Source organism: Pongo pygmaeus, chromosome 13 (genome assembly GCF_028885625.2).
Source record: "Pongo pygmaeus isolate AG05252 chromosome 13, NHGRI_mPonPyg2-v2.0_pri, whole genome shotgun sequence".
In the NCBI taxonomy this organism is placed as follows: Eukaryota; Metazoa; Chordata; class Mammalia; order Primates; family Hominidae; genus Pongo; species Pongo pygmaeus.
Window position 1 is genome coordinate 95,720,354 of NC_072386.2, and position 23,812 is coordinate 95,744,165.

General features: G+C 38.8%; 1 protein-coding gene across 3 annotated transcripts in view; it reads left to right on the forward strand.

The window, feature by feature from the left end:
* The window catches only part of SLC44A1 (solute carrier family 44 member 1), a 199,439-nt gene that overhangs the window by 78,229 nt on the left and 97,398 nt on the right, over positions 1 to 23,812 (forward strand). For all 3 annotated transcript variants that reach the window (XM_054501834.2, XM_054501835.2, XM_054501833.2), the window contains exon 4: positions 12,659 to 12,795. In XM_054501834.2, the coding sequence (XP_054357809.1) occupies positions 12,659 to 12,795 (137 nt within the window). The remainder of the gene's footprint in view (positions 1 to 12,658; positions 12,796 to 23,812) is intronic.

Below are 23,812 nucleotides of genomic sequence, written 5' to 3' on the forward strand. Positions count from 1 at the left end.
TTGAGGCAACAAAGAAATTAAATAAGGCTGGGCACGGTGGCTCATGTCTGTAATCCCAGCACTTTGGGAGGTCAAGGCGAGCGGATTACTTGAGGTCAGGAGTTTGAGACCAGCCTGGCCAACCCCCCTGTCTATTAAAAAAAAAAAAATACACCACCAGGCGTGGTGGTGGGCACCTGTAATCCCAGCTACTTGGAAGGCTGAGACAGGAGAATTGCTTGAATTGCTTGAACCCAGGAGGCAGAGGTTGCAGTGAGCCGAGATCGCGCCATTGCACTACAGCCTGGGCAACAGAGCGAAACTCCGTCTCAAAAAAAAAAAAAAAAAAAAAGAAATTAAATAATACCAAGGTAGGCATGTTTGATTATCAAAAATTTGATTCTGTGATATAAAAGCAATACAATGGGAACAACATTTAGAGTTTTTCTATAATAGGTAAGATTTTTCATGCAATTGGGGATGTATCTGTATGAGTAGATCCAGTAGGCAGATAATCAAAGGACAGGTTACACTGTTGAAAATAACAACAGTAATGTTTGGCCTAAAGATCTTCGTTTGTAAAATGAAAATAATAGCAGTACTTCCTTAGGTGTTTTAGAGGAGTAAAGATCATAAATCATGTATACTGCTTAGCGCAGTGCAGTCTGGTATCGTGAACATTAACTGTTGTTTGTTATAATCATCTTCATTATCATCATCCAAAACAAGCTTCAAAGTTACTTATCAAGGCTTCGTCCCTTTTTAACCTGGATGGGGAAAACACAGCTATTTTAACCAACTGTTACATTTATGTAGTTTACAAAGTACTCTGACATATTCTGTCTCGTTGATTCTCACTATCCCTGGGAACTGCTTAAATTTTTTCTCAGGGGAGGCTTTCAGGGTTCCGTTTTTCATAGACACAGCTTGGTCTTTGTCATCACCCTTAATTGTTCTACCTATAAAATCAATTCAGAGTAATTCTAAACTTCCCCCACTCTCACCATGGGCTTCTCTCCTTCCATCTTGCATTGCATGTCCTTTTTTGCCCACTGCAGCCATTCTTCGACCTCTAGTCCTTTGACTCCTGTACTTTCTCCCAAGTGCTTTTTGTTTTTTGTTTGTTTGGTTGGTTTTGACGGAGTCTTGCTCTGTCACCCAGGCTGGAGTGCAGTGGTGCGATCTAGGCTCACTGCAAGCTCCGCCTCCCGGGTTCACGCCATTCCTCTGCCTCAGCCTCCCGAGTAGCTGGGACTACAGGCGCCTGGCACCGCACCCGGCTAATTTTTTGTATTTTTAGTAGAGACGGGGTTTCACCGTGTTAGCCAGGATGGACTCGATCTCCTGACCTCGTGATCCGCCCTCCTTGGCCTCCCAAAGTGCTGGGATTACAGGCGTGATTCACTGCACCCGGCATTTTTTTTTTTTTTTTTTTTTAAAGACAGAGTCTCACTCTGTGGTCTAGGTGGGAGTGCAATGGGGCGATCTCAGCTCACTGCAACCTCCACCTCCTGGGTTCAAGTGATTCTCCTGCCTTAGCCTCCTGAGTAGCTGAGATTACAGTTGTGTGCCACCACACCTGGCCAATTTTTGTATTTTTTTTGTAGAGATGGGGTTTCACTGTGTTGGCCAGGCTGCTCTCAAACTCCTGGCCTCAAGCACTCCACCTGCCTCGGCCTCCCAAAGTGCTGGGATTGCAGGCATAAGCCACCACGCCTGCCCTCCAAGTGCTCTTTTTTACTCTACTGTCATCCTTGCTTTTTGTTGTAATATAATTTTTTCATAATGTTGTGACAATATTTAGTGAATATCTGTGCCTTACTCTGTCTTACTCAGAGATCTGAAAGAAATCTGTGATAGGCAAAGGATTCCAAGGGACATTTCTCCAAAACAGCTATATGAATGGCTAAGAGGCACATGAAAAGATAGCCAACATCATTAGCTATCAAGAAATGCAAATCAAAAATACAATAAGTTACTATTTCACATCCACTAGAATAATTATAATAAAAAGGCAGTTACAAATGTTGGTGAGGATGTGGAGAAATTGGAGCCCTCATACGTTGCTGCTGGGAATGTAAAATGTGATAGCTGCTCTTGTAAACAATCTGACAGTCCATCAAAATATCAAACATAGAGTTACCACATGATCCAGCAATTCCACTCCTTCGTATCTACCCAAGAGAACTAAAAACAGATGTCCCCACAAAGACTTGTACATGAACATTCATATCAGCTGCAGCATCTAATAGTCAAAAACAGAAAACAGCACAAATGTACATCAACTGATGACAGGATAAACAAAATGTGGTATATCCACACAATGAAAAGTTATTCAGCCATTAAAAGGAATGAAGTGCTTATATATGCCATGACATGGATGAACCTTGAAAGTGTTATACTACATAAAAGAAGCCAGCCACATATGGTACAATTCTCTTTATATGAAATGTATAGAATAGACAAATGTATAGAGACATAAGATAGATTAGTAGTTGCCTAGGGCTGGGGAGTAGGTGGACATGGAAGGATGATGTATTCACTTGTTTTCTGTTGCCTACAGCAGAATACCTGCAACTGGGTAATTTATAAAGAAAAAGGAATGTATTTTTTATAATTATGGAGGTTGAGAAGTCCAAGATGGAGGGTCTACATCTGATGAGAGCCTTTTGCTGGTGGGGACTCTGTGCAGAGTCCTGAGATAGCTCAGGGTATCACATGATGAGGGGGTCAAGTGTGCTAATATGCTAGCTCGTATCTCTCTTCTTACAAAGCCACCAATTCCCCTCCCATGATAATCCGTTAATCCATTAACAAGGGTGGAACTCTCATAATCCAGTCACCTCTTAAAGGCACCACCTCTCAATACTGCCACACTGGGGATTAAATTTCAACATGAGTTTTGGAGGGGACAAATATTTATACCATAACAGATTAGGAGTAATTCTAATGGATAGGAGGTTTCTTTTGGGGGTGACAAAAGGTTCTAAAATTAGATTGTAGTAATGGGATGAACAACTCCGTCAAATATACTTAAAACATTGAATTGCACAGTTTACACAGGTGAATTTTATGGTATGTTAATTATATTTCAAAGAAGCTGATAAACTAAAAAGAAAATGAAATTTCTGGCCATTGGCCCATGACACATATTATTTCTCAGTATGAGTGCTGAAACAAGTTGATTTAGGAGTGTTCTTTCAGTTTATTGGACTAAGTAGAAAATTGTTTTTTTCAAGTGAAATGTTCTTTTTTAAGAGACCAGGTCTTACTTTGTCACCTAGGCTGGAGTGCAGTGGTACCACCATCGCTCACTGCAGCCTCAACCTCTTGGGCTTAAGTAATCCTCCCACCTCAGCCTCCCAAGTAGCTGGGACTACAGGCGTGTGTCACCACATCTGGCTAATTTTTGTATTTTTTGTAGGGATGGGGTCTGGCTATGTTGCCCAGGCTAGTCTCAAACTCCTGGCCTCAAGTGATCCTGCTGCCCTTGTCTCCCAAAGTACTGGGATTACAGACAAGAGCTAATGCACCCAGCTAAAGTTGTTTTAATTTACTTTCTTGCCTCGGTTTATTATAAGTAATATCATTTGCTATAAGTGACTCTTGGTTGCCATTCTGACAATTATGTCTCCCTCCATGGTACATGGATAAGCAGGAGACAGGCATTGTAGCTAAATAGGAGAGTCTTCCCCTGTGCTTTTCCAGTTCTATGCCTTTGCTTTGCAATGTTAGTATCTTCTTTGGCTCTTTCGTCATCTTGCTTTTTACTCTTACAAGGCCTTTGACAATCTATTCAAAATGATGAAGTATAAAATCTGTCTTCAGAAAAATACATATGGATTTGCACATCAGATTTTGCTTATGATTTCTGGAGGCTCACAGATTTCACCCAGGTTAAGAATCTTAACCCTACACACTGACTTTGGTGATCTCATGCACTCCCAGGGGAAAGCTACCATTTATATGCTGATTATTCCAAAATCACTGTCGCCTGTCCAGATTTCTCTGCTAGAACCCTACAGCCAACTGTATAGGTCCATTTGGACACTTCATAGGCATCTCCAACTTAAATTGTCTTCAGTTGGAACGTCATCCTTGTCCTTCGGTACTCTGCTCCTCCTCCTGAGTCCCCTCACAGAATTGAGCAGGATTCCAAACCAGAATGTCCTAGCCATTTAGTCTGAGATGCTAAGCATTATCTTTAATTTTTTTCCTTTCCCCCTATGTATAATCATTCATAAAGTTTTCTTCATTGGGTCTAAACTTTTGAAATCTCCTTTTTATTCACATTCCCACCCTAATTCAAGTCATCATTTCTTGGTAGAAATTTAGTAGCCTCCTGGCCAGTCTCTTTTCTCTTGCTTGCCCTCTGACTCATCCTGCACCTTGCAGCTGGTGAGCTCCCAGTGGCTTCCCAGTGTCTTTAAGATGAACTCCAAACTTTCTAACATCTTTTTTTTTGAGTCTGAGTCTCACTCTGTCACCCAGGCTGGAGTACAGTGGTGCAATCTCAGCTCACTGCAACCTCCACTTCCCAGGTTCAAGCAATTCTCCTGCCTCAGCTTCCCAAGTAGCTGGGATTACAGGTGCACACCACCACACCTGGCTAATTTCTGTATTTTTAGTAGAGACAGGGTTTCACCATGTTGGCCAGGCTGGTCTTGAACTCCTGACCTCAAGTGATCCGCCCACCTCGGCCTCCCAAAGTGCTGGGATTTGCAGGTGTACCATTTATAAGGCCCTGCATGATCAAGCATCAGCTTGCCTGTCCAGCCGTCTATGAATCATCCTGACCATTTTCTTGTTTTCAGCTGTGCCATGCTCCCTTTCACCTTTTTGCCTTTGCCTGCTCTGTTCCTGCCCTGTTCCTACCCCCTTTCATCCATACTGGTTAACTCTTACTCATTCTTTAGGTCCCAGCTTTAGATATCCCTTCCTCAAGACACCTATCCTGATTTTCCATTAATGGGGTACGTTTGATGCCTCCTCTATAATCCTGTTTTCCCTGCTCTAGCACTAGCACACTGTTTGTAATTGTCTTCTTACTCTCTGGATTGTGAACACTAAGAAGGGAGACACTTACTTGTGTGGTCTTATTTATCATCGTATCTTTAGTACTTATTTAGGCCTACACCTGGCAGAATAGGTGTTTAATAAAATTCTTTTGAATAAACGAGAGTATTTCTCTGTTCCTGAAATATCTTCTTCCCTACCTTCACTCCCCTCTGGCCCCACTTAGCAAAATCTTATATAATTACCATCTGTTTATTAATTTGGGAAATATGCAGCTTCTTGTTTATTCCAGGCATCATTTTAGGCACTAAGGATGTAGGGATGAATTAAGCAGTCAAATATCTCTGCCTTGTTGGAGCTGATATTCTACTAGTGGTGGTGGTGGAAAATAAACAGATAAATAAGTAAAATACACAGTGTGTGAGCGAGTGTAAGTCTGAGGAGAAACAAAGAAGGACAGATGAAGGCACATCAGAGTGGAAAGTTGGTGTTTTAGACAGGTTGGCCAGCGAAGGCTTCACTGAGAAGATGTCTTTTGAGTGAAGACCTGAAAGGAGGGAAGGAGCTAGCTCTGTTGCTATCTAGAAAAAGAACATTCCAGGCAGACAGGCAGTGCAGCAGCCCCAAGGTGAGAGTGTGCCAGGTTGCTTGAGGAACAGAAAGGAAACCAGTGGGAGACCAGGCGAAGGTGAGGTTAGAGAGGTGCACATTCTCTGAGTATTGCTGTCTTAGTCTGATCCTTGGGCTTCCTCTGCAGTTTAAAGTTATTTTCAGCTCTCAGTGCTGTGAATTACCAGAAAGGGCCATGAAAATTTCTCTTCTTAGCAGTTGCCTGTAAATCAAGGTCTACAGAAGTGCTGGCGGAGGAGGCTGCCATGCTGTTTAGAATTCAATTGTCTCTTTGGGGGTTGGTGAGATGGATCCTTAGGTTTTAGTTTTAACAAGTGGCACCTCTTCCTTAGGAGATTTTTGCCTCTTCCTAATTAGGATTGAGGAAGCAGTGGGGAAAGGCACACCCCTGTCAGCAACCTCATGGGTTGGGTTTCTTGGGTTTCACCAACTCTGGTGTGCTGGCCCCATAGTTCTCTTAGTATAACAGGGCTCTTCTGGGGGCATTTGGGTCCCACCCCAGATTGGATGACTGGACTTGCCTTGCTGGCACCCCAACACCAGCCCCTCTGGAAATAAGAAGCCTCCTCTGGGCAGAATTCCACTGTGGGTGGAGTACATACAGATCTGCGGGGCTCTCTGTAGCCTATGTTTAGCAATAGCAAGCCTCTGCTAGGCTGTCATGGTTTTCAGTTTGGTATGATTCACTTATGGCAACACTCTCTGTGGAAAGGGGCTATAAATTGTAAATTGATATGAGGTAATAATTGGAAAAATGATCAGACTCCATTTTTATTCCCCTCTGGGGAAGACACATGTCAGGAATCACTAAAGCAGAAGGTGACAGAGGGATTTTTCAGCCTGCTTTCCAGCTTTAGTGCTGCAGTGCTTCCATCCTGATTAGAGAGGAGAGCAGCCAAATTCGGCAGGAGGCAGCCAAATTCGGCAGGAGGCGGCCAGCAGACCTAGTATCTGCTTGCCACCTTCTGCTCCAAAAAGCCTTGTCGCAGAGTTGCCATGGCAGCAGGAGGCAATTTAATGGCAAAGGCTCATCTCTGGAGCAGCGCTGCTGTTCCCCAGCCATTCCGTCTCTAGCCTTCAATTCGAGGGGCTGGCCATACCAAGGTATCACTGTTCTGTGGCCATTTGAGTACATGTTGCCTAATGGAAGAGCTGTAAGATCTTCCACATTCTAGGGATGGCTACATCTTCTATCCCTTGCTTCTCCTTGGTGCATAGCTCTTTGATACCCCATCCCATAGTCGACTTTATCAGATTATTTGCAGTTCCTTAAATATGCTCTTTCATGATTCTGTGCTTTTAGACATGCAGTTTCCTCTGCCTAGAGTGCTCCCTTCCCCCATCTGTCTGGAAAATTCCTACTTAGTTTCAAAGTATGGCTTAGATACTGCCTCCTCCTCCTTAATGGTTTCTCTAACCCCTTATCCTCCATGCAGAATTACACAATTTCCACTGCCATCTCAGCCTGGCCTCCTATCACATGGGTTTTAAACGACTGTATATATTTTTGTGTGTTCTTCTCTAGATTGTAACTTACTTGCGTTCAAGGACTATATTTTATGAATTTGGTATCCAAAGGGTCTAGCCCAGGAGTATACACCTAGTAATGTTTGTTATAAATGAAGTTTTTCTTATCCTATTTAATTCCTGTCATGTGAGTGTTGCATACCACATAGAGTACAGCCCTATATCATGTACAGGTAGGGCTTTGTCTGCCAGTGATCCCAGAAGATTAGGGATCTCCAGGGATCCCAGAAGATTGCACTGATTTAATCAACTGACTTGACTGGTCTGTAACTCACTTTCCTTTGCATTTATTCTCACTTTACAGTTTGAACTGGAAAGTTAGGTTAGTCACCCAGCTTGCCAGTCAGTTCCATCATTTGTTGAATTAGGATGTTATGAGGCTAAAGCCTGTAATGCTTTGTGACTCAAAGTAAATTATTGGTGAATGTTATTTTCTTTACCTTCTCCTATCTTCAGTAAAGAAAGTAAAAGCAAAACAGAAGTTTAAACCAGTTTTAAACCTTCTGTGGCATCATATCATTCATTTTCATCTTGCTCTGAGTGCAGCTTTAAAAGTCACTTCTTTTGTGGCTCTTATCCTTTTTCCTGAGTTTCAGTGATATAATGTCCCACCTTTGTCTGGTTTCCCTGTTTTCATCTTTGGTGCATCTGTCCCCCTCGTTCACCTTGTAGACAGAGCATTTTATTCAGACATCTCTCCTTTTCCTGCCTTTTGGGATAATTTGTTACTGTATCTCAAAAATATCCATTTAAAAATAAACCTTTTTCTCTTCCTCAAATAATTTCTGGAAACCACCCCAACTGTAATAAATACACATTTACTTGCCTTACCTGCTGTCCTCTGTAATGTTTGCTTTGCAGTTTGGTCTGAGCATTTTTCTCCATTCCCATCTGCCTTTTAAGTTCAAAGCTTACTTGGGCTGTTTTGCAATTCCCTTTGCAAATGCATTTCTGTATCATCTGATCATGCTATGTGCATATTGTATATGCCAGTGCCTGCAGGTGTCTAGGCTGTTTTGTTTATATTTTTCTCTTACTGCTTCTTGTCTTTCATTCTCACTTTTGGTATTTTATTTATTCCTGTTCCTCTAAAGGATATGAAAATTAAAGCTGTATTTAAGTTATTAATAAGCTCAGTAAAAGATTCACTGAGGATAACAACGACAAACTTGCTCTTAACTTAGGTTTATGGATTATCTGTGACATGGGCTCTCTACCTTGGAGATGGCGTAGGGAAGGAGGAGGTATGGAGGCCAAGGCCTGAGAAGCTTTTTCAAAATGTATGTGCTGCATCTCTTTCCTGATCCTTGCCCTGTTGGGAGTAAAAGTAGGCGGATACTGCGTGTTACCCTCTCTGCTGAAATACTCATCTGTAGTTTTCAGTTACAATAATCTGGTTTGTCAATACCATGCTTATTACGATTATTGTTTCATTGTCAAAAATTAAAAATAAAACTGTCAGTTCATTTTGTTTAAAGTGAAAACTGAAAAACTAATGTAAGCATTTATTTACCTGGTTAAGGACATTTTCCAATCAAAAGGCAAGAAAGTACAGTTTTAATAAATCATAAATTGGTTTGATACAAGCACTTGGCCTCCTGTAAATATTCAGTTAAATATGAATTAGTTAAAGTATAGTTACTTTTAAGCATGTTGCCATCGATTGGATGAACTTCAGAATGCTGGAAACAGAATATTCAAAGTTAATAGAGAACAGTTAAATTTACTAATGATATTTGTAGGAAATATTTCGGAATAGTGCAGAATGGAAACAGTGAAACTCAGAATCAGAGGTGCTAGGTTTGAATTCATGCTTTGGCATCTACTAGCTCTCTTGGGCCTGGTGGTTAGGCCTCAAGGCCTCAGTTTTAACATCTTTAGAATTGTTATGGCCCCTACCTCACAGAGTTGTTGCAAAGATCAAATAAGGTCTTGAATGTGACAGTGACTAATACCTACACACCCAACAAATGTTAATAGAACCTGAACCTAAAGTCAAGGTCTTATGTTATTTTTAACTTTATGTGTGTGCATTTGAATATGTGAAATGCATAGGGAATTAAGCTTAATATCTTTTCTTTTCCTTCTTTCTTTCTTTTTTGAGACACAGTCTCGCTCTGTTGCCCAGGCTGGAGTGCAGTGGTGCGATCTCGGCTCACTGCAATCTCCGCCTCCCGGGTTCAAGCGATTCTCCTGCCTCAGCTTCCCAAGTAGCTGGAATTACAGGTGCCTGCCACCATACTCAGCTAATTTTTGTGTTTTTGGTAGAGATGGGGTTTCACCATGTTGTCCAGGCTTGTCTCCAACTCCTGACCTTAAATGATCTGCCTGCCTTGGCGTCCCAAAGTGCTGGGTTTGCAGGCTTGAGCCACTGTGCCTGGTCAGCTTAATATATTCTTAGACTGTGGAGGGCAGGTAAGATACAGAGTGTAAACATGTGATCTATGTGAGTGTGTATTTCTTGAAGGTGTGTATTTCTTATTCAAATAAGTTTTTAGATCTTTTCAAACCATATACACAGGCTGAAAAATGTGCAGTGTTAATTTCACAGTGTTGTAGTCATGTTAGCATTCTTCTCACCCTCCTGTTCTTGTTTTCCTTGTGCTGAATCTGTTTTGGGGGCCTACTTGGTTCTCAAGGGTAATGACCTTACCCTTAGTCATGAATACTCCTACAAAGATTTTCTTTTCCTAAATGAAAACTGAATGTTAGTATTGTATCTCTGTTTTATGCCCATATAAGAAATGTAAAATGAAGTGTAAAATGTATGGAAAGCAAATAGTATTCTTAATGGTAATGACACGAATCACTGAGTGCATACTATGTTAGGTGCTTTATATATATTATTGATCACATTACAACAAACTATAAAATAGGTGATATGTAATTTTTCAGATAAGGAAACTGAGGCTCAGAAGGATAAATATATTTTCCAAGGTCAGAGAACTATTAAGAGAGAACCAGAAAGCAAGTTCACATTGGTCTGACTAAAGCAAGGGATAAGGTTGCTGCCCAGTCACTAGCATAAATCAAAGGAATATGTTTTAAGGTATGAAAGAAGTTAGAAATATAATAGGGATACTTTTGCCCTTGGAGAAGGCTGAAGCCTACAGGACAGACAGTGCATCTATTCTCAGGAGGTTGTCATTGATCCACCCTAGGCCCAGCAGCAAGGCCCTGGCAGCTTCTGGCTTTTTTTTCCTTTTCCCTAAGCTTCTTTTTCTACTGTGATGTGATTTCCCCAGATGGTTCTCAAGGCATTGCTCATCACTTAGAACTGTGTACTCGATGCCTCTCTCCCATCCCAGTTCCACTGCCCATCTCCCACCCCATAGAGAAACATACAACAGAATTACTGTGAGAATTAAATGAGTTAATACATGTAAAGGGTTTAATACAGTGTCTGATAAATAATAAGTACTCAATAAAATTGGCTATCATTTTAAAAAGTCTTTATCATTAAGTATTATTAGGCCAGGCGCAGTGGCTCATCATATCTGTAATCCCAGCACTTTAGGAGGCCAAGGCAGGTGGATCACCTGAGGTCAGGAGTTCAAGACCAGCCTGGCCAACATGGTGAAACCCCGTCTCTACTAAAAATACAAAAATTAGCCGGGTGTGGTAGTAGGTGCCTGTAATTCCAGCTACTCAGGAGGCTGAGGCAGGAGAATCGTTTGAACCTGGGAGGCTGAGGTTGCAGTCAGCTGAGACCACGCCATTGCACTCCAGCCTGTGCAACAGAGCAGAACTCCATCTCAAAAAAAAAAAAAAGTATTCTTAGTAGTGATGGTGGTGGTGATGGCAATGGTAGCAGTGATAGTGGTGGTGGTGGTGGTAGCAGTAGTGGTTGATTCAAAGGTTTTATGACACGTTTCTCAAGGACCTGATTGTTCCCTTTCCAGAATCTGTCTTTGTGCAATTCGTTATACAGGGTCACAGGCATAGACATGCTTAGTCAGATGCCCAGGATAGGAGGGAGAATTAGTAAGAGAATGCTTGTTTCTACTCAGAAGTTGCCAGAAACAATTCTCTGTATGCCCTGCTTCCTTGTTATCAGCCATGGAAACAGTCCACAAAACCTACTTCTAAACCTCATCTTTCTGCCTGGCTTTTTTTCTTTCCTTCTGTCTGCATAGATAGAACATTAATGGGTTTGGAGTCACTGATAGGGTCACACACATTTTTTTTTTTTTTTTAGTTTGGTAAGTTATACCTGACCTTCATGCCGGGTTCCCACTCCCCTTGCTGCACTGAAGTGTGCAGTGTTACTTGATCTGCAAAGGCCTCTGTAGTAGCCCCCCTTTTTTTTCCTACTTATTTTTTTTTCCTTTATAGTTTCCATTTTAGTATGTGTATTGACTTTACCTTTTCTGCTTTTCAGTTTGTTCTCCTAATTTTTATATTAGGTTATATTTCCTGTTCCAGATTTGAAACCAGATTTTGCATAGCAACAGAGTTTAACTGTGTGAAAGGCTATTGACAGATGCATGATTTTATAAAACTTCCTATGGACTCATTGGAATTGAACCCTGGCTGGAGATTCATTTTAGGTGGAAGCATTCCTTCTTGTACTCCCTTCCTTGATCCGTATTATTGCACTTAGCTTATCTCAGTTGAGAATGTTTAGCCCTTACTTTCTCTTTGAGCAAATGTTAGCATCTACAATCTTTATCATCTCATCTACTTTATAACATTAAAAATACATGCTTTAGCGTGCTTTCTAATTAATCTTCCCTTTCCTAAAATACAAGTATACAGGACGTAAAGGGTATAATTTCAGATTTGGGGATTATTTTGTCTATCTGTAATGGACAGTATTTAAACTATTAATAAACAATATTTACTGCAGTTATATCAGTTCAAAAGTAATTGGCATTCTTTCTAGAAGATGCGGATTCTGAAAGGTAAAATAAATTAAAAATCACTTTATTTTAACACCCAGAGATGACTGTAGTTGAAATGTTGGTGTATTTCCCTCTAGTCCCCATTTAACTTTGTATATTCAGTTGTATATATTCATTGATATCTATAATATATATTCATTTTTGGAATTATATAATTCTGTTCATATGAATTATATATAATGAATGAATTATATTTATTAACTAAAGTTTACAGTTTATATATAAACTGTTATTCATGCTATATTACATAGCAGTATTATGATATTCCAATAATTTTTTTTGGTACAAGTTTGACAAAATAAGAAAAAATTAATGATTTGAAGAAAACTAAAATAGATGATTTCTGATTATAAAATATGCATGTGCACAATACAAAGATTTAAATATTAGAAACATAGAACATGAAAATTATAAGTCCTACAATTCCCCTATTCCCACTGTTAGTCTGTTAATAAGCAATCTTTTAAAAATGTATTTATGATGAGATTTTTATCGTGGAGGAATGTGGAATAGATGTTCTTTGCTCTAGGCTTAGTCAAATATGCAGGGACCCACAATGTGTTTTGTGAAATAATATCTCAGTTTTTTTCTCCATGCTTTAGGTATGTATTCTTTTTGGATCCATGCAACCTGGACTTGATAAACCGGAAGATTAAGTCTGTAGCACTGTGTGTAGCAGCATGTCCAAGGCAAGAACTGAAAACTCTGAGTGATGTTCAGAAGTTTGCGGAGATAAATGGTGAGACATTAGGCCATCCAAATCTATGTCCTGTCACCTTGTTCTCTTTGTTAAGTATAAATTTGCCCTAGTGTTAAATAAATTATCTAGGAACCTTAGATAATTGAAGTAATTTTGGACTTCCTTGCTAAAAAATATTATAGTCACCCAGGGAGCTTGTTAAACTCCAGATTCCTGGGCCCCATCCAGTGAAATTCTGACTGAGTGGATCTTTGTGCTCTGGAAGTTAATATTTTTAAAATAAATATCTCAGGTGACTTTGATGTAGTCTATTGAGTATTTGGAAATTACTAAACCACTCTATGTAAAATTTGTTTCTTGTTCCCCCTTCCCAAGTATTGGTTAAAAGTATTTCAATTCACATATATATAAATTGAAACAAGTTTTATATATTGAAATAATATATATACATACGTGTGTGTGTGCGTGTGTGTGTGTATATATATATCTCCCTGGTTAGCAATGTAACATATACATATTATAGGAAATTTGAAAAGTTCAGAAAAAATAAGAAGTAGAAATTTAAATTCTAGCATCAGTACTTTTTCAATGAGTCGGTGTGTATATAGTTTTGTGTTCTGCTTTTTAAATTTAACGTTCTGTCATAGCTCTTTTTCTGATAATAATTGTGAGCAACTTTGAGGCTTAAACATAGAGGAATTAGCTGAGAAAACTAATATAGTTTCCTGAAATCTAGCTCTGTTCTCTGAGGCATTTTATCTCTAGGTACCATCCTCAGGTCCACATGGCTTGCCTCAGTTCTCTTCAGAGAATCGTTTTTTTAACCACCCTTTGTAGAGGCCTGTGTTTTTTAATTTCCTTGAGGTTTCATGCTTGTATTTTGTGTGTAGGAATCCTCAGAGCTGCCTTGATCCTGCCCAGATCCACAGGCTAGTGCTGGTTGCTTGGAACAAGGACCAACCCAAGTATCCAGTGGGTACAGCTTCTAGCTGGGTGGACAGACAGCCTGGAACCATAGCTCTACACACACTAGCATGGCTCCAGTGTCTTCCAGTTGGGGATGCTAGCCTTCTGAAGGCGGGAGGACTGCAGCCTTCCAGGCTGGCAGTATCCCTGTTCCATTGTTCCATGCCCTCAGCATAGGATAACATGGGTTGATTTGGGTCTGGATTCCAGTGCTGACTGTCACTGACTGGCTCTGTAATGAGGGTAAAGGGTAAAAGTTCTCTGAGCCTAGGTTTCCTCATCTGAAAAAAATGTGGATTAAAAATAATACTCCCTCAGAAGTTGTTATGAGGATTAAATAAGATGATGTATGAAGAATACTGGACACTTGGTAGGTACTTGAATAAACAAGTGCCAACCACTCTTCACGATCTCATTTTTTATTCCCATATTGTATCCCCACATGTGTTGTTGCTGAGCCTCATACCAGAACTACCAGCCTCATCATTATAAGGTTTCTTAGGGAGGGGTGAGCCCTTCCTTAAGGGTTTTTCCAGAATTTTAGACAATGTGAGTATACTCTGGCAAGTGGTGTGGTTGAGTGGTTAAAAGTATATGCTCCGGAGTCCTATTGTTTGGGTTCAGATGTTGCTCCTACCACTTACTGGCTGTGAGACCCTGGGCAAATTACTTGACTTCTCCTTGCCTCAGTTTCCACATCTATGAAATAGGGACAATATTCGTACCTATACTTCATAGGATTGTATTGCGACTTGATACATGAACAATGCTTAGAACAGTATCTGGCAAATATTAAGTTGCTAAGAAAAATTATTGGCTGCTGCTATTATCATTATAATTATTAATATTATTATTCTACTAATGGAATGTAATAGTCTTTCTGCCTCCAGTCTGTCTCTAGTTTTAGCTCTCTTACATACTACTGACATATTAATATTCCTAGAGCTTCAATCAATGCTAACCCCTTGCTCGGAAATCATCCATAGTAAAAAATAAAAGTCTGTATGTCTTATACTATCATTCAAAGCTATGATCTAGTCTTGAACTGTCTTCCAATATATCTTCTCAAATCCACTGGATGTGAGTCTTGGTCCCTTGAACCTGAGCTGTCATCTGGAGGGCTAGAAGAGAACTAGGTCCTTGTTGGCTGTGTGGCCTGCTGAGATGTTCACTGGAGGAGAAATGCCCTATGGTCCCCTGCTGGTATGCTTTGTTTCCAGGCTGGTATTCTTCTAAGTGAATATGATACTGACTGTGGCCTGTTCAGGTCTAGTTAAGAAGACCCTCCTGGTAGGTTTTACAGCTTTGTATTTCTCACTGTGTCTTGCACAAAGTAGGTGCTCAAGATGTATTAATGAATAAACATTATTTCAGCAAACAGACTTCTTAAATTGGTGCCTAGCTACAAAGGTACCATTAGGGTTTTGTGCCAGCTGTATGAATAGTAAGTCAATAAGGTAGCCATAAAAAATGACAGCACCAGAAGCACAACAATGGAGCATAGAGAAGACAAAATTTTAACAGGCAAATAGAAAAGCTATAAAATTATATCAGAGAGAGAGCCTTTGGTATAGGGGCCTAAATACCTTATTTGAGTAGCAACCCTAAGTTGAAATTTCTGAATTTCTCAAAAGAACCTATCCTGATGTTTAAATTGGTGACTTAAAACTAGACCTGGTAAGATTTAATTCCAATATTATCCTTATCACTGAGAGAATTATTTCTCTGCTTTTTGCATTATTTTTCCTTTTTTTGTCTTTTTAAGTTATCTGTTTTTTTCTTTTTCTTCCTGCTTGAAAGACAGGCTGAAGCGCAGTGGTCTAGGCTGTAGTACAGTGGCACAATCATGGTTCATTGCAGCCTTGTACTTCTGGGCTCAAGTGGTTCTCCTGCTTCAGCCTCCTGAGTAGCTGGGACTACAGGCATGTGTCACCATGCCCAGATAATTTTTTTACTTTATATGACAGTGAGGTATTGCTGTGTTGTCTAGGCTGTTGTCAAACTCCTAGCCTTAAGTGATCCTCCCTCCTCGGCCTCTCAAAGTGCTGGGATTGCAGGTATGAGCCAGACATCTGGCCATTCAGTTATCCTTTCTATCATTTGGGGTGCAAGTTGATTCAAGAGTAGCAAATAATTTTTATTAGAATCCGTGTCTGCATGTTGTCACAGCATATTTCTGTTAGAAAATACACAGACCCTTTAGCCTCAAATATATAGACCTCAATCATTAATTTCAGAGAGGAATATCTTTAATATATAATTCAAACTTAAGTGGGAAATTTTCAAATCAGTAAGAGGGGCTAGTTAAAGGTCCATGAAAGAGCCTAAATGTAAGAGCTAAAACTGCAAAAACTCTTAGAAGAAAATGTAGGAGAAAGCTGCGTGGCATTGCATTTGGCAATAATTTCTTGGATGGCACCAAATTGCACCAAAAACACAGGCAACAAAAGAAAAAATACATAAATTGGATTACATCAATTAAAAACTGTACATCAAAGGACAAAAATCAACAGAATGAAAAGTCAACCCATAGAAGATATTTATAAATCAGATATCTGGTAAGCAGTTAATATCTAGACTATCTGAAGATCTACTATAAAAAAAAAAACACTGAAAATCACACAAGTGTTGGTGAGGATGTAGACAATTGGAACCTTTGTGTACCGTTGATGGGAGTGTAAAACAGTGCAGCTGCTATGGAAAATAGTATGGAGGTTCCTCAAAAAATTAAAGATAAAATTAGCATATGATACAGCAGTCCCACTTCTGAGAATATATCCAAAAGAATTGAAGATAGGATCTTAAAGAGATATTTGCACAATCATGTTCATTGTAGCATTATTCACAATAGCCAAGAGGTGGAAGCAACCTAATGTCGGTAGACCAATAAATGGATAAAGAAAATATGGTGAACTGCCAGTCGTGGTGGCTCACACCTGTAGTCCCAGAACTTTGGGAAACTGAGGCAGGAAGATCACTTGAGTTCAGGAGTTCAAGACCAGCCTGCACAACGTAGTGAGATCTCGTCTCTACAAAAAGTAAAATTACCCAGGCATGGTGGCATGCACTTATAGTCCCAGCTACTCGGGAGGCTGAGGCAGGAGGATCGCTTGAGCCCAGGAGGTTGCAGTGAGCTGAGATTATGCCACTGCACTCTAGCCTAGGTGATAGAGTGAGACCCTGTCTCAAAAAAACCTCAAAAACAAAGAAAATGTGGTGTATACATACAATGGAATATTATTTTAGCCTTAAAAAAAGAGGAAAGAATGTCATATGCTACAACTTGCATGAAAATTGAGGACACTATGCTAAGTCAAATAAGTCAGTCATAAAAAGAAAGAGACTGTATAATTCCTCTTACATGAAACAAAAAGTAGAAGTGTGGTTGCCAGGAACTGAAGGAGAGGGAAAAAGGGAGTTGTGGTTCAATGACTAGAGTTTTCAGATTTACAAGATGAAAAAGTTCTAAAAATCTGTTGTACCACAATATGCATATAGTTAATAGTGCTGTACTGTACACTTAAAAATAGTGAAGACAGTCAATTATATGTTATGCATTTTTTACCACAATAAGAAATAGGAAAATAAATTCTGACACATGCCATAACATGGATGAACCTTGAGGACATTATGCGAAGTGAAGTAAGCCAGTCACAAAAGGACAAATACTGTATGATTCCACCCTGGAGTAGTCAAATTTATATAGACAGAAAGTAGAATGATAGTTGCCAGGGTGGCAGGGAGAGTGAAAGGGGGATATTGTCTAATGGGTGAAGAGTTTTAGTTTTGTAAGATGAAGAGAGTTCTGGAGATGGATGGTGGTGATTCTTGCACAACAGTTTGAATGAACTTAATGTTGCTGAACTGTACACTTACAAATGATTAAGATGGTAGTTTTATGTTGTCTTTATTTTATCATAATTTTTATTAAGTTCATGAAAGAGAAGAGTCCCATTTGAGGTAGTAACTGTTTAAGTGCTAATTTTATGCCTTATTTTAAGATGCAAGGCAATATAACATGTTTCTTACTAGAATGAGAAGATAATATAAATCCTTTTCAAAGAATTTTAAGTTTCCATGACAACATTTGAAAATACTTTTTAGCACTTACAACCATCCATTCACATGAAATTTTATTACCTCTAGAAATTAAAGGGGAAGAAGCTCTTAGTTCCTATGGTGGTAGTTGTAGGAAATGTATTTGCTAGGCAAATAAATTATTTCCTCAAATCTTTGTTTCTTTTAAACAAGAAAAAGGAGTTGTTTTCTTGGGCACTTAGAGTTTGTGGAATGCCCCTGTCAAGTATGACTGCAATAGACAGTTTGGAAGAAATAGCTGGAAATTAGATTGGTATTGTGGAGATGCTGTCATATTACAAAGGCTTTTAAAGGCAGACAGACAAATATAAAAATGTGAGGCTGGCCAGGCGCATGGCTCACACCTATAATCCCAGCACTTTGAGTGGCCAAGGTGGGTGGATCACCTGAGGTCAGGAGTTCAAGACCAGCCTGGCCAACATGGTGAAACCTCATCTCTACTAAAAATACAAAAATTAGCTGGGCGTGGTGGCATGCGCCTGTAGTCCCAGCTACTTGGGAGGCTGAGATAGGAGAATTGCTTGAACCTGGGAGGTGGAGGTTGCACTGAGCTGAGATTGTGCCACTGCACTCCAGCCTGGGCAACAAGAACGAAACTTCGTCTCAAAAAAAAAAAAAAAAAGAAAAAGAAAATAATAATAATAATAATAAAAGAACTGTGAATGCTAGTACATGAGTTGGGTGGTAGGGGTACAAATGTGCATTTATTTTTATGGTTCATAATTCATATAACACAAATATTATAAATACATAATGCTAGAGAAGAAAACAGTTTAAAAATTGCCTTTAAAAAATTGAAGTTGCCAAATACCATAAGGACTCAGTATCAAACTTCTTGCAGTTGTGTATGAATTTCCTAGGGGCAAGCTCATGCTCTATTCATCTGGGAATATCCAGGCGCTAATATAGAGGCTCACGTAGTAGATAAGTAGATATCCATAAATGTTTTTTGAAAGAACGATGGGCTGGATTTCCCTATTCTCCTCTATTGCCACTTAATAATTTCTCATTCTCACAGAACACTTTATCCTCAATTCTGTGTCTGTGTGAGTTGACACCAGCAGGTAAATTGTTCTCCAATCTAACCAGTATTTCTGTGAAATCAGTTATTTTTATTCATCTCTAAATAACTCATTTTATTCATTCATTTATCTCCCTTATACATACTATCCAAGTGATTATTCATATCTCTTCTTCTCTTAAGCCCTCTTGTTTGTCCTCTTTCCAAAACTTATGCCCTACAGAGAAAACTGAAACCATCTGGTGAATGCTCTCATCTGAGTTCTTATTTTCAGCAGGGCATGAATTCCATCTTACTTTCACTTTCCTTCTCTTCAGTCTGATGAACAGGCTACTTTCCTCCTTATTATCATTATTTTTGAAAATTCAAATAACACATACAGTAGTTCTCCCTTATCCATAGTTTTACTGTTCGATTTCAGTTACCCATGGTCAATTGCAGTCTGAAAATATTTAATGGAAAATTCCAAAAATAATTCATAAGTTTTACATTGTGCACTTTGCTTAGTAGCATGATGAAATCTTGCACGGACCTGCCCCATCCCACCCAGACACAGATCATCCCTTTCTCCAGAATATCCACACTGTGTATGCTACCCACCAGTTAGCCTCTTAGTAGCCCTATCAGTTATCAGATCAAAAAGACATAGCATATAGAGGGTTTGGTACTATCCACAGCTTCGGGCATCCACCGAGGGGTCTTGGAATGTATTCCCATGGATCAGAGGGAACTATGTACATTGTAGTGGGAGAGAAGAATCTCCCTCCTTCAGCTTTCATCTCAACCCAGCCATACCAAGACAGGTGGTGAAGGGAAGGGGAAGACAATGCCTGCTCAGACAGTTCTTCTCCTTTCTCTCTCCCCACTCTAATTCTGACCCAGCATCTCTGGTCCATAGACCACCCTTCACTTCATTCCACTGTCCTCGTTGTTCAGCATGGGCATCTGGATTGGAATAGAAACATCAGACTTAAGCCGTGAGTTTTGTTTCAACATACCATTTATTGGTACCTATTGTATGCCATGGACTGCACCAGATACTTTGCATATTGTTTTGGTTTTTGCACTTGCTATCTAAATTCTAAATGGCAGTTTAGAAATGAGCACAATCTTCCAAGTGTAGTGATGCGTGCCTGTATTCCCAGCCTACTGAGAGGCCAAGGTGGGAGGATCACTTGAGCTCAGGAGTTCAAAGCCAGCCTGGGCAACATAGCAAGATCCTTGTCTCTAAAAAAATAAATAAATAAATAAATAAATAAATAAATACATAAATAGAAATGAACATAACCTGTGAGTAAGTTAGGGGCTGACTATAGATTCTCAGTGCTAAGAGTTCACATGGAATTTTTATTACCTTTTCCATTATTCTTATCAAAGTGTTTTATAATACATGTTTTATCTTCCCTAACACAGTAGTAAAGTCTGGCAGAAATCTTATTTTCCTTTTGTTTGCCTCCCATTTATAGTATATGGAAAAAGCACTCCCATTTATGAGTGCTTCTTCAATGTACTATATTTTGAAAAAAATTTGAGAGCTTTATGACCTGCCCTTGAGACAGTGTTCACATTTTGAGTAGAGCCATGAAGCTTGTGTTTTCTTAATGATTACTGTTTAGCCATTAAAAACTTTAACAGATTATGTGATCCATTCAGATAATGCTAATTGTGAATACTAATAAGTCTTTTTGATTATTGTTATCTGGTTGTTAGATTAATCAGTATCAATAGATGATCAATATATTACCCTTTTTCTTACCAGTCAGTATGAATAAAATTTAAACCCCAGAGTAATTATGTATTCTTTTTGGCACAGTAAGCCAAAAGATTTGACTTGATATCATTTATAAATGAATGAAATGATCAACTCTAGCAACTGATTTAATTGTCTCCAAGTCAGAGATCAGCAATGATGCTTGGTTGTTTAAAAAGAAGGAAAATCCTTACATTTGATAATGCAGTTTAAACTAATTCTTTCATTCAACAAATACTTAGTACCCATTAAGTATGCGTCAGATACAAAGTACAGTCCCCACATTTAAGGAGTTTGCAGTATAGTTGAGTCGGAATTCTCCTTATCCTCCACAACACCTAGTAGAAATCTTGTACATAGATGTTCAAAATTAATTCACTCAGCAAATATTTATTATGTGTGCCTAGTGTGTGCCAACAGTGGTTGACAGACGATGCCACATTCTTACCTGGCTAATTTCTGTAGGTGGATGCTTCTTGAGAATTGCAAATATGTCCATATTTTTCATGGGTTACTAGGAATTAAAATTGGAAAATTATCTTCCATTCTCCCAGCATATAAATAGTGTTTCTTAATTAGTGAAAAAGAGCTTAAATTCATTAGACATCACAAGGCAATGGAAATCTTTCATAATAAAAACTGTTCTGCATTGACAGACTTTCTTATTAATTGCATATTTTTAAATCATATTTTAAGGAACATTTTTCCTTGATTTTAATCTATCCTGAAAATATTGTGGTGGTAAATTAAACAAAATTTTAAAGCAAGAAAAATTAGCCCCCAGCATAGAAACTCTTTGTTTTGTATCTTTATTTCAAATAATGTGATGTTTTAAACCATTGGTTCACAATTAAAAGTGCTTTTGCCTCCTCAAAGATAATTGGCAATGTCTGGAGACATTTTTGGCTGTCACATTGGGTGAGAGCTTAGCGGGAGGCTACTGAAATCTTGTGGATAGAGGCAGGGATGTTGCTAAACATCTTGCAATGCACAGGACAGCCCCCTACAACCAAGAATTGTCCAGCACAAAATGTCATAATACCAAGACTGAGGAATGTTGTTTTAGGTAGTATATTTGTAGCAAATGGTGAAAAGCATCCGAACATTGTATATAACATATAACACCAAAACATAAGATATTAAAAACAGTTATTTCATTTTTTCTCCACTCAAGATATCTGTTTTATTCAACAGAAGGCTTTTGGATGACATCCATGTATCAGGAAATATAGGTTCCAGACATTTCAAAGGCATAAGGTTCGAGTTCTCAAAGAGTTTGCATTATAAAAATAGAAATGATATATAAACAAAAAATTACAAAAGAATATGCCATGTTTTATCATAGAGCTAAGTAGTAAATAGCTTTGTTGGGTTGGTCAGAGAAGGCTTGACAGAAGAGATGAAGTTTGAGTATTGTGTAGAAATTCTGCTCAGACGTCAACACTCAGGTCCTAGCTGGGAAAGGACAGCGCAAGCAGAGGGAACAGCATGTGTGAAAGCCTGGAAGATTGTTAAACAGCAAGCATTGATTGTTTGTTGTTTGTTATGTTGAGATGAGTCTGGAGTTTTAGGTAGAGACCTGCTTTAGGAGGACTTGAATCCAGGATAGTTGGACTTCATCCTGAGGATAGGGATATGATATGACTAATCTGCATTGTACAAAGACCATTCTGATGGTTATATGCAGAATGGAGATGAGAAACACTTTACAGTATTTTAACTGACACAGTAGGAGATCATGAAGGTCTGAGATAACATAAGACGGTCTAATGTCAGGATGTGGTATCTCTTGAATGGTACAGGAAAACAGTAGATAAAAAAGATGTAGGATAACTTATGTTTCACGGATGATGGAACCATTAGCCAGGACAGAAAATATAAAATCAGAAAGTACATGGTGGAACTAATTTTTCTCCAAAGATGTTCTTTTTGAGGTATCTGTAGAATGTATGTTTTTTGGCCCAGGAGTTTATTGAATACTTGCCCAATTATGAGTATTAGCAATGGCACAAAGGAAGCATGGCAGCTTAGGGGCAAAGAATTCTACTTCTAAATATGCCAGTGATTGTGTTTAAGGCCTTGGAAGTATAACTTTTTTTTTTTTATCTGTAATGTTTGGAGTGTGGTGATGGAAACATACCACTTAGGGGAGTTGATATAACTGATACTGAGCTAAAGAATAATAAACTAAGACTAAATAATTGACTATTATACAGCATTTGAAAAATTGTAGTAGTTAAACATTCTGGGGGCCATAGCAACCATTTACCATGATAAATGTTTATACACTAAAGTTAGGTTCCTAAGGTCACTCATTTTGATAGTCTTTGAGTAACATCGGCTGAGTTGCATGGATTGCCTCTGGTGTGCTTTAGATAAGCTTTTGTTCTTAGTTTTCTACTTTTCATTACTCATGTATAACTTTTACCTGCTTTTGCATTAGAAGGAAAACTTTGTCTTACTGGTTATATCCAAACCTCTTGTGCTAAGTATTTTTTATACTTTCACTGAAAAAAAAAAAATACTACCTTCAAAATGTTAACTGAAAATGCCTTAGCTAATGAACATGAAAAGAAAAACAGTTGTAAAATGTTTGCCGTTACTGCATTGTTTTAATGTTCTTCATTGAGGCTTCTCTGTTCATCAACCCTTTGAGCAGGAAGCAGTATAAGGTTTCTTATGATTATTACTACTAACAAATTGTAAAGATCTTTTTCCTTTAATCTATTTAGTACAGGATCTATTTAGTACTGGCGTGTGTCCCGGAATACCATCAGAGATAAGGCTATTATCCTCTCATTGAGTATTATCCTGGGAAAGTATTTATAAAATTGAACTCCGTTGCACCTGCTGACCTCCTTTTTTAAATGAAGAAGGGTGGGGATAGAGATTATGCTAACTGAATTCAGATGAAGCAGTGTATTTGGCAACACTGACACAAAGTGCTTTAGTTAGGGCCTTTTGTTTTGTGCAAATCGATTCCATCTTGGACTCTGAAAGAAATAAGTTGACAATTCAGATCAGGAAGTTGATAATCACATTGGGTGCTCTGCACTTATTGGCACAGTTGCTATTTTTCATGAGCAATTCTATACTAGGACTCCTGGCTATTTCAGGACTAGTCTAAAATGTTTGCTTGCCATTGTTGTCATGTTTTCTGCAAAATTGCTATAAATGTAATCTAGTGGCATTATATTCAAGTATGAAAGACAGTACTCTTA